At 45.0% G+C, this 12,181-nt stretch overlaps 1 protein-coding gene across 1 annotated transcript in view; it reads left to right on the forward strand.

Moving 5' to 3' along the window:
- The first annotated feature begins 237 nt into the window (after positions 1–237).
- LOC126153585 (protein Wnt-11b-2-like) overlaps positions 238–12,181 on the forward strand; it is a 270,520-nt gene continuing 258,576 nt past the window's right edge. The window contains exons 1-2 of the mRNA XM_049916081.1: positions 238–326; positions 8,840–9,084. Coding sequence (XP_049772038.1) covers positions 238–326; positions 8,840–9,084 — 334 coding nt within the window. The remainder of the gene's footprint in view (positions 327–8,839; positions 9,085–12,181) is intronic.

Genomic DNA, 12,181 nt, shown 5'->3' on the forward strand with positions numbered 1-12,181 from the left:
GTTGAAGTTCCGCAAAGCTAACTGTCCTAGCCGTGAGCTGACGTCTCTGAGGCGAGGTTAACACTGAATAGCAATGTACGTCACTGTACTGCTAACTGCCTCCTCCGACGTCGTCGTGGACTAATCTGGCTGGGCCCCAAAGAGTAAGTGAGGACTACCTGGACTGCCGCTTCCGACGGTGTCTCTGTATGCGCTAAGTCTCGCGCCCTGGTAGCGCCTGGCGCCGCTGGGTGTTGGATGGCGTCAGTTGCAGTGGGACCGCTGGTGGACGGCCGCTGCACTTGTGCTGCCAACTTCGGCGTCTTCATCGATGAGAGCCCTGTTTGGTATTGATCGTGCATCTGTACCACAGACACAATTGCAGGACGTCAAAAGATCATACTTTACATCTAATGAAGGACTGCCACTCTGCTAACTAGGTCACCTCCTACACTGACCTTTTCAGTTGGGAGATCATGCATAGAAAGAAGTAGCATGATGATTGGATCTAGTTTTAATATTAATTGCAGTGAGAAATCTATAAAATTCTAGCAATCGCTGATGGCAAGTAGTACTTTTCACGTCGAATGACCGTATGCTGATTGCTAAGTGCAAGTCGGCAGGCTCTCGTCAAAATAGGAAGCCGATTGTCAGGGATAAACTGAATTGAAAGAACATTTGAATATAAAAATATATAACTCTCTCTAAAGATAATTCAACCGCGACAGCGGGAATGGTAAATTCATCCAACAAATGTACTCAAACCGTACACCTTCGAGATACATCTTACCACATTGCATGTTGGAAGCAGAGCAGCGCTCCATTAGACTGTAAAATAAGATCCTTCGCTGCGTTCGGCCGAACACCAAAATGCTTCTTCCAACTCGTAACCCAGAATACCGCGAGGCGGGCTGCAACCCGTCGGTCAGCTCAGCCGGAACTGAAAGACTACTTCCAGAACACCTTACAGACTGGCCAAAAGGTATACTACTCTGTTCGCCTTCGAGTACTGGCTGCAGAATCCTATGTTTGCTGAAGACATGCGTTAACTACTCGTAATACACCAAGTAATTTAATAGCGAAAGTTTCAGATTAGATAGTAAATGTTTCTAATGTTAACAACGAACTTTCAAACTACATGCTCTCATTGTTTCGTAGCATTTGTCAGTTAGTGGTCACTGTGTGTTACGTGTGTGATGTTACTGATATTTGTGTTATAGGCATTAGGTGGTGGTCCAAGGCATAATTCTCTTCCTAACGTTTCACCATCCAATGCTGGAAACACAAGTAGAGGGTTTAATGACTCAGAAACGAGTTACCGAAACAAACTCAGCAAGCCGAACTGTTTATGTATACCCACGCAATGGTCGGTTCGTGACGTCATCAGAGTGCTTCCTGAAATCGCAAAGTCTCGCTGACTTACGCTACGGAGCTTTTAGTGGAGAAGAGTTGCTTGGTGCCGTTTGGTTTATATAGCACTGAGACCTACACCCTGTCTAATTTCAACCCTACTTTTCTTTTGAAAGTGGTTTTGTGATTTTGTATTTCTTTGGCCCCGGTCCCAGAGCATGATCTACTGTTTATCAGTTTTACCCAGGCGACAATTGTTCTTGTGTTCCTTGAGGCGAGTGTTAATGCTTGTTTTTGTAGTTCCTATATATAATTGGCGGCAACTGCATAGGATTTTATATACTTCTACTGTCATAAGCGGCTGGCTTAGGTCTTTTGAAGTGTTCATATATTCTCGCACCTTTTTTGTTGGTTTAAACACTGTATCGATACCGAATTTTCTGAGTTCTTCGCTGATGCTACCCGTGACAGCTTTTACAAATTAATGGAAAACTTTCCGATTAGTTTGTTCTTTTTCATTAGAAACTCTAGACCTTTTAAGGTTTAGTGCCCTATTTATAACGAAAAAGAACCAACTATAGAGAAACATTTGCTTCCATTTGTCAAAACAGACACAAATCGCTTCGTAAAGTATTCAGAAAACACCATATCGATACAGTGTTAAACCAATAAGAAATTTGTGCGGATATTTGATCTGCATAGCAGGAGTGTATAAAATCCCTTCTACTTGTGATTGGTTAGTCATTTGAACGATTCTTTTAACGAAATAATGTGGAACGAGTCAGTGTACGGGATGTGTACACATGATTAGTGGGGTTAATGAACACATTACTATTTTAGTCCTACTCACGCAACTACACTTAAGATGCTGGTTTTTTGTGTGTTTTTTATTGGCTACCAGTTTTTAAGTGTAAATTTACCAATGGAATAGAATAGGTCGTCCTGGAGAAACGACTGCAATGTCAACTGTCAGACTTTTTATGTTATTGGGCAGATGATAAGATTTTTTTTTATTTTTTTTTTTTTTTTGCAGCGTATTGAAATCCTTTCTGAGCCACTGACGGCTTCAATAATGGGTAATAAAGTTCATTTTTCCCTCTACTGTTGTATGTATGGACATCACTGTTATTCTCAAATTGTGATGGATTATTTGTGATGAATTTAATTAGCGAATACCATCATACGTATTGCAGTTAAAATGCCTATCTCCTTGTAGAGGTACCTAGATGACGTCCGTGGGTGAACTCCACATATTATTGTTACTACTTGCTATTGTGCAATCTGCGGTACTCCAGAAAATTATTTCATAAGATATTACTGAGTGGAAATATGCAAACTACGTCATGAAATTTATTCGTTTGTTTCCAAACTTGAGTTTTTCTAAGTGAGTATTTTAGAATTACAAAAATAAGCATTAACACCCTCCTTAAGGAAAACAAGAGTGATTGTCGCCTGAGCAAGACGGATAAATCAGTGGTAGCAGATCATGCACTAGGACTGGGGAGCCGCCAACTTCCTTCCTCTGACACTGTGGTTTTAACAAGATCTCATAATTACTACACTTGGATGTACAGAGAGATTATAGAAACACAAAAGCATAAAACAATTTCAACACAAAAGAACAAGGATTGAAATTAGACAAGTTTTGGGCCTTGATTCTAACAAAAACAATCAGCGCAAACTCTTCCCCGCTACAGGCCCATAGCAATACGTCAGCGCGACTCTGCAACTATAGGCGGTGGTCTTAAGGTGTAACGAACTGAATGTTGCGTGTATACGTCATATGAACAGTCTGGCTTGCTGAGCTTGTTGCTAGGCGCAAATTGAGACGCGTATAGCGCGTGTGGCACGACGCAGCGCAGCGCGCTTTTTTTCTAACTTTTAACAGTTCCAAGTGGGACTGCGCAAATTGGGATGCAAAGCGATGGGGCGCGATACGCACCTGGGCCAGGTCGCACGGCGTTGTGGTTGTGGCACAGTTTCTCGCGCCGTGCTCCAAGCGAACACTGTGGCAGGGGTGAGATGGGGAGCAGTCCTCCCATACGCTCACTTCGGCACCGCACATATGGACAATGATTGTACTGACCATCCGAAAATTATAGCCTTACTATATAGTAATTTTATTGTCACTGAGTAGTGTTTCGTTTTCCGCCATATTCCATCTTTTTCATTAACACACTATATTTTTCAGTTATTTAAATCTTTGCTGTTTTTTGTTTTGTTTCATTGTTGGTCTTCTATGTTCAAGTCCATGGACTGTGCTGGCCAAGGAAGACGCTGCAGTTCAGATGAATGTTCCTCATACCACAATTTTACTGTCCTGGCTATGTGGTTCAAATGGTTCAGATGGCTCTAAGCACTAAGTCCCCTAGACTTAGAACTCCTTAAACCTAACTAACCGAAAGACATCACACACATCCATGCCCGAGGCAGGATTCGATCCTGCGACCGGAGCGGTCGCTCGGCTCCAGACTGTAGCACCTAGAACCGCACGGCCACTCTGGTCGGCCTAAACCTAACTAACTAACCTAAGGACATCACACACATCAATGCCCGAGGCAGGATTCGAACATGCCACCGTAGCAGCTGCGCGGTTTCGGACTGAAGCGCTTAGAACCGCTCGGCCACCGCGGCTATGTGAATGGCTGCTTTATCGTCCTGAAATATGACGTCATTTGATTCATGAGGTGCACCTGATCACCTAAGATGTTCACATTATCGTTGGATGTAGAACGGCCTTTGAGAGTATGGATGGGACAAGCAGAGTACCATGATATGGCTGCCCACATCGGCACACTTACACCTCCATGCTTAACCGTTGTAATCAGGCAATCATGATTGTAGGTTTATTTTGGCGTTCTCCAGACGTAAACACGGCCCTGTGTTGGAAATAATGTAAATGTTGATTCGTCATACCATATGACGTGTTTCCACTGATCAGCCGTCCAGGATTTATGCTCCTGACACCATGTTTTACACTTCTTTGCTTTGGTTGTCGTCACTAATGATTCCGGTACAGCAGTTCGTCCATTAATATTAGCTTTATGGATTTCTCGGCGGACGGTGTCGATAGATACGGAGACTCAAAGATGGCTGTTGAGCTCTGCAGTCACTTTAGCAGCCGTAGTTTTGTGTTTAGACACAATTCATGTTAGCGTACGACGATCTCTGTCATTTAGTTTTGATTTGCGCCCACTATTACGTCTACACGATGATATTTTTCCAGGTTTTGTGTAGACTGTCATGACTGTTGAAACAGCTGCTCTTGAAACATTCAATTAGTTGGCTGTCTTGTCACATGCTCCATCTAATCGGGCCCCCACAATCGGCGCTCTTTGGAACTCTGTTAGGTCTTTCATTGCACATAGACCTCGGCCTCTGAATGCAAAGACGAAGTGTAGACTAGTCGTAAACAACTTGCACTGATGCCTAGGTCCGTACTGAATATGCACAGTCCAGCGCGGCACGTGCCTTACCTGAGTTGTTGACTGTCAAACACAAGCATCCCATTACTATCACTGATCACATTATTTTGCCTATCCCCTGTATATCAGTTTCACTGTTGTTTCTTTAATATGGATGTAGTAACACACATATACTACCTGCACGCAGACATCACATTTTCATTGCAATCTAAGTCGAGAAACCCCCATGACTGAAAATGTTTTAACTGGCGCGTAGCATCAATGAACTAATTACACAACAGGCTACACAAATGAAGGATTATTCCGAAAGTGTGAGTATCCTGAAAGACATGACACATTTAATTAGCTGAAATATATTGCTGACAAACGTTGGTCTACATTCATGACAATGTTTTTTCCAACGACGTGAACTCTTCACATTACGAGGCACACCTGGTTAGCTTCCGCATTCCTGCCGGCTGCATTATTCCCAGCTTCTGGCAGTACACTGACGATCGTCTTGTGCGCTGGATCAATTGTTCACTTTTCTCAATAATAACTATTTCATTTGCGAATCACACATTGCCGGTTCAGCAAGACGTAAGAAACCAGCATCTGCCATGGCAGCACCTGAAGGGCACACTAGTCATCATTTTGATAATGCTCAGGTGAAGAACATGAAGAAAATTCTTCGACATGTTTGTTGTGACTTGGCAAGACAGCCAAGCCACTAGGAGGAAGCCGAAAGGCACGCGTTAAGCTCACGCAGGCTGGCGTGAGGTCTGGAACATTTAAGGAAGTTAGACTTTAGCAAAAAAAAAAGGTCGTAGCTGTTGGAATACTTAACTTTAATCCATAATTGGTGAACATCGGTCTGATGGTACATGCATCACCAGGTAAATAGTAACTGAATATGGCGCCTTGCTAGGTCGTAGCAAATGACGTAGCTGAAGGCTATGCTAACTATCGTCTCGGCAAATGAGAGCGTAATTTGTCAGTGAACCATCGCTAGCAAAGTCGGCTGTACAACTGGGCCGAGTGCTAGGACGTCTCTCTAGACCTGCCGTGTGGCGGCGCTCGGTCTGCAATCACTGATAGTGGCGACACGCGGGTCCGACGTATACTAACGGACCGCGGCCGATTTAAAGGCTACCACCTAGCAAGTGTGGTGTCTGGCGGTGACACCACAATGTTACCATCCCAATAGTTCAGTATTAAAAATACGATGGGACACGGAGATTCTGACAAAATTGCAACAGAACAGGCGATTTGTTTTTGTGTGAGTTGTTAATCTTTTCTCATTCGAAGAAGTATCATCATTTACGAGTAACTGCTACATTTTTCTTGTTGACGGGTTTAATAGAGCTTCCTCTGCCAAAACACAGTATAATTTGCACAAACTCGCCTTGCAGCAGCTGTCGCGACAGAGTTCTCAATCAGAGCGTCTCATTAAACTATAGGTTGGCGGCCAGGGAGGCCAACAGCTTATGGAAAAATCCCATTGTGTTGGTTTTTAGTAACATCAGAAATTTCATGTTTATTTTCATACTGGGAAGTTCTCTTTTCACTAGCTGTCGATGACTCTTAAATACTGGACTGGAAAAGAAAACCTATACCTTCTGATGCATCGCTGTAAATAAGAAAGTTCCGTGTGTTAACGATTTGGCAAAAGACTCTCCTCTTTGTGTGCTATCATCTGCCAAAATCTCGTTTCGATATCTCGATCGGTTTAGGAGATATGGCCGGCCAGAGTGGCCGTGCGGTTCTAGGCGCTACAGTCTGGAACCGAGCGACCGCTATGGTCGCAGGTTTGAATCCGGCCTCGGGCATGGGTGTGTGTGATGTCCTTAGGTTAGTTAGGTTTCAAATGGTTCAAATGGCTCTGAGCACTATGGGACTCAACTGCTGTGGTCATAAGTCCCCTAGAACTTAGAACTACTTAAACCTAACTAACCTAAGGACAGCACACAACACCCAGCCATCACGAGGCAGAGAAAATCCCTGACCCCGCCGGGAATCGAACCCGGGAACCTGGGCGTGGGAAGCGAGAACGCTACCGCACGACCACGAGATGCGGGCTTACTTAGGTTTAAGTAGTTCTAAGTTCTAGGGGACCGATGATCTCAGAAGTTAAGTCCCATAGTGCTCAGAGCCATTTGAACCATTTTCTTCATTTGTGTAGCCTGCTGTATAATTAGTTTATTAATGCTGATAATGTGCATGCAACAATTCTCATCACGGTGAACCAATTAAAACATTGTTATTTGTGACTGCTTTTCGACTGTGTCGTATTACATTATTACATCCGTATCCAAGTAGTCACAGTGAGACTTCTATACTTCAGATCTTGTGCGCTTTTTACCAGGAGCACGAAGGGATCACACCTGTGGAGAGTATCCCTTTCTAAATTTTTGTAACAGATCGTACAGGTACGCCAGTGTGCTAGGCAGCGAGAATATAACCTTGCTTTACTTCCCTGCCTTGCTTCTTAATCACGTGATTTTAAAAAATTCCTTGCTTCCTTATTCACTACCTTCTGTCCCTTCTTGCGATCTGAAAACATCGCAGAGGCATATGATACAATTCCAGCGGCGAATGGCTCATCAGCTACTGAAGTATGCATTTTTCTTGACAGAAGAAAAACAAAACAAAACTATACAAATATAAATAAGAGAAAAGTACACGGTGATAAAAAAGGCAGTATAAATTTGAAAACTTAATAAACCACGGAATAATGTAGATAGAGAGGTAAAAATTGACACACATGCTTGGACTGACATGGGGTTTTATTAGAACAAAAAGAAAAACAAAGTTGCAAAATGTCCGACGGATGGCGCGTGAAAGATCTCTTGCGCGCGTCGTTTGGTGATGATCGTGTGCTCAGCCGCCACTTTCGTCATACTTGGCCTCCCAGGTCCCCAGACCTCAGTCCGTGCGATTAATCGCTTTGGGGTTAACTGAATTCGCAAGTGTATTGTGATCGACCGACATCTCTAGGGATGCTGAAAGACAACATCCGACGCCAGTGCCTCGCCATAACGCCGGACATGCTTTACAGTGCTGTTCACAACATTATTCCTCGACTACAGCTATTGTTGAGGAATGATGGTGGACATATTGAGCATTTCCTGTAAAGAACATCATCTTTCCTTTGTCGTACTTTGTTATGCTAATTGTTGCTATTCTGAGCAGATGAAGCGCCATCTATCGGACGTTTTGTGAACTTTAGTATTTTTTTGGTTCTAATAAAACCCCATGTCATTCCAAGCATGTGTGTCAGTTTGTACCTTTCTATCTACATTATTCCGTGATTTATTCAGTTTTCAAATTTATACTGACTTTTTGATCACCCGGTATAGTGTGCTAACGAAGAAAGCTGGAGCGTTTAGCCGGCCGAAGTGGCCGCGCGGTTCTGGCGCTGCAGTCTGGAACCGCGAGACCGCTACGGTCGCAGGTTCGAATCCTTAGGTTAGTTAGGTTTAACTAGTTCTAAGTTCTAGGGGACTAATGACCTCAGCAGTTGAGTCCCATAGTGCTCAGAGCCATTTGAACCATTTTGGAGCGTTTAAATGGCGAAAAACGAAACACTACACAAAAGCAATAAAATTTATTACACAGTAAGGCAAAATTTATCGTGTGGGCAATACTACCACTGCTCATACGCGCCGTTCCGATTTGAGCATATGGCCGGGCTACTTTTCCGCTCCCCGCCTCAAATTTCCCACGCGCGGCGCGAGAACTTGTGCCACAACTCCGCGCGACCTGGCGCAGGCGCGTGTCGCGTCCCAGTCGCGTCGCGTCGCAATTTGCGCGGTCCCATTTGAACCTACGAAGTTACAAAAATGCGCGTTGCGCTGCGTCGCGCCGCACGCGCTATACGCGTCTCAATTTGTGCCTAGCCTGCACGTGCTGTACGCGCCTCAATTTTCCCTTAGCCTTAAAGTCTGCATCTGCTTTCTAAGTCTTTATTGCCTCTGATGTTTCCAGCACTGGATGACGAAACGTTAGACAGAGGATTACCCCTTGGACCAAGGCCCAGTGCCCATAGTGCAAACATCGTCGATGTAGGAAGTACCGGCCGTGAACTCGTTGTCTGTGTGTGGCAGGGCGCTGGGGCGGGCGCCGGCGGGCGCGTGGGCGGTGAGCGGCGCGTGCCGGCGCGCGCGGGCGTCGCTGGGGCTGGCGCGGCGGCAGGCGCGGCTGTGCCGGTCGGCGGACGGCGAGGCGATGCCGCACGTGGCGCGCGCCGCCGCGCTCGCGGCCGCCACCTGCCAGGCGCTGTTCGCCGACCGCCGCTGGAACTGCTCCTCCGTCAACAGCGCGCCCGCCTTCTCCAGGGACCTCACCACAGGTCAGCCGCCGCGACGCGCCGCTCTCCTCATCCTTCTTAGACATCGTGTCTTCTGACCTGTTCGCTGCGGCCCACCACAACATCATCATCCTTTGCCAATATCTTCTTCTCACAGGTGCACATTGTCACCACCTGCTGGATAACTCGGCTGCAGTTAGCGTGTGCCCCCGGGCCTGATGTGAGTCCGTCCACCGTGTCTGACGATGAACAGGCACATGCACAGCGTCCAGCAGAATGCATAGCAGGATTTAAGCCGCATAGTAAGACAGTGCTGTTTTACCTGCACGGAATACACTTTTTTTTTTTTTTTTTTTAACTTTCACTGACAAGGAGAGCAAACAGGAGACATGTCGATACGAATTCTGTGAATGTCATTCACCGTACTTGGGACAGTAGCTACAGCTGGTAAATACGTAAGTGAACAATATACTCAGATGTCAGCATTTGAGAGAGAACGCGTAGTTGGTTTCAGAGAAGCCAGTTGGAGTAATCGCGAAACGCTCGACATTTGAATAGGACCGATGTCACTATTCCCGGCTCCATGGCTGAATACAGCGTCAAAAAGCAAGAGCTCGACCTAAAAGGCCAGATGGTCAGAAACCCTACCGACAGAATCGATGGCTCACCAATTCTTCAGCGTCGAGAGGCACGATATTTTGGCGTCATCGTCGACGAGAGATGGAACTTTGCTGCACAAATTGAGACCGTAACTCAGTGATTGATCAAGGTACTGAACAATCTTATTGGAATTGGAAATAAAAGATCTCACCTTCTGGACAATCTGATCCAACTATATCACAAAAGTATCCTCACCTCGATCTTGGGTTGCAGCTCCGCAGTTTGGGCGCGCAGGCTCACGAAGGTAGTGTCCGTCGTGTCTGTGCGGAGAGTGCAGCGGAATATGCTGATGAGGTCAATTTGGGCATATAGACAAAGTCCAGGTGGGGCCCTGCTAGCGATAATGGGGCTCTCTGCCCACTTGACATTAAAATTCGGGAGCAGGCAGCCTGACTCTGGGTAAAGAGGCGGAAAATTGAAAAGACTGCAGAAACTATAGAGGTTCAGGTAGGGGACAAAATTTCGATCAAACGACCAGAGAGGGTATAGGCATGAGACTTGGCAGACTGACGGGACGGGCGGCACGACATCTCAGTTACTAGCAAGTATTTCAGAACTGCTGAAACACGATTTTCAACCAAGCAAAAGACTGTTGCACTTCCTCAGAGGACATGGACCCTATCCGGCATATCTACGTCGGTTTGGGAAGCGGGCGGTGCCTTCGTGCGACCATGACCTCGCTGTTTGGTACCATCCCCCGAATCAACCAACATAGCGGGGCTGGTGGAACGGTGGAAAAACGCATGTCTACAAATCCTGAAGTCACTGGATCGAATCTCGCTGGGACCATGCGTGTTTCAGTCTCCGTTTTAAACGAGCCTTCACCTCTCAAAGGTGTGAGGAGTCGCCAGAAGCAGTACGTGGTTCAGATTTCACGTTAAACGGTAGGGTAACTTTGGTAGGTTAGGAACACACTAGTTGCCAAAGTGGCGTCCAATAGAAAAAGAAACCTAACACCAGGCCGTTCAGCCATACGCGAGTATGAAATCCTGTACCCTGTTTGTCTGCCGATCTTTTCTGAGAGGTCTATCTGCATGGTCGCGCATTGCAAAGTTAACGGCAAAAGCCGAACAATCGATTTCTTCCTTATTTATTTAACCCAGTGAAATAAAATTTAGACCTGGCATATAGCAAACAAATGTGATATCGTTGTTAGAACGGACTGGAGAATGATATACCACGAGATATTGCGTCCCACATGCTTGCGGTCATTAGCTTAAAGCGAGATAGCCTACACCAATTGAAGGCACAAAAGCTTTAGAAATCAGAACGGGTTCAATAGCCTTCGCGAATCGCATTTTCATGCGTGACTCATTACTGTCTCCAACGGCTGATAAATTAGTTTTAGTGTTTCTTTGTCCCAGCGCATTGTATTTTTCCAACATAAAAGGCGTAGCAGAGGCGGACAGCTGGGGCGCGCTGTGCCAAACACAGAATCTGCGCAGGCATTGAGCTGATCTTTTGTTACAGTTTGCAACGCTTGCAGTCGACAATAGCTCGCTTATTCATTTCTCTGACTCGCTAATTAGTCCACAGCGTAATTCGTTCCTGGAACTGCATCAAATAATTGCTAACGACGTAAAAAGAAAAAATTGTGAAGAACAGAGCTGCTGCGCTTCATACCTGCTTCTTCACTGATAATTTTCTTAATTCTGTTTTGTCAAATAGCGAAGTGATTAGAATATGGCTGTTTAAAAATGCACGCGGATTCTTTCAGAAAGTAAAAGCATTATTATATTTATTGAAAAAATAGTGTCGTTACCGGTGCCTGTTTTTCGCATTTAGGATTCTTACTCTCTCACCAATATGTCAATTATTCATGTCCTTCTGGTAATGATGTACGTTCATTCCTGTCTTCAATAACTGCTATCTCTGTATGTAAATAGCTTTTAAGGTAAACTGCCTTTGAACGCCTGAAAAATACTAATAATTTTCATAAAGTCCACACGATCCTGACTAAAACAGGTGCACTCTTAGTAGGATGAAAATTGTAGGACAATAGGAGTGTTACTTGCTAAACGTTTTGATACACAATTAATCACGTGAGTTCTCACATTGTCTTTATTATAATTGTTTTTGAAGATCACAAGCGCCAGTTCCATGACGGCTGTTTGGGCTGTCTAAGATACTTAAGGAGGGGATGCCACTTCGCCGCATTGTGAGAGATATAGGAGCTTCAACATACAATCTAGAAAAGCACCTGGCTTCTCTTCTGAGCCCTTTAGTAGGAAGATGTGAACATCACATTCGAAACTCAGCAGAGCTTATGCAGCGACTGAAGACTTTGCGTTCCTTTGTTCACACGAGTCTCTCTGGTTGATTCACTACAACTTATAGGAGTTAAGTTGGAGGAGGACATCTTACACTTATTCAGACATGTGCTTACCTCGACTTACTCTTTATTTAACAACAATATTTTGAGTAAACTGACGGTGTTGCTATGGGTAACACTTTGTCTCCCATACTAACTAACCCTTTT

The sequence above is a fragment of the Schistocerca cancellata genome, chromosome 2 (genome assembly GCF_023864275.1).
Source record: "Schistocerca cancellata isolate TAMUIC-IGC-003103 chromosome 2, iqSchCanc2.1, whole genome shotgun sequence".
NCBI lineage: Eukaryota > Metazoa > Arthropoda > Insecta > Orthoptera > Acrididae > Schistocerca > Schistocerca cancellata.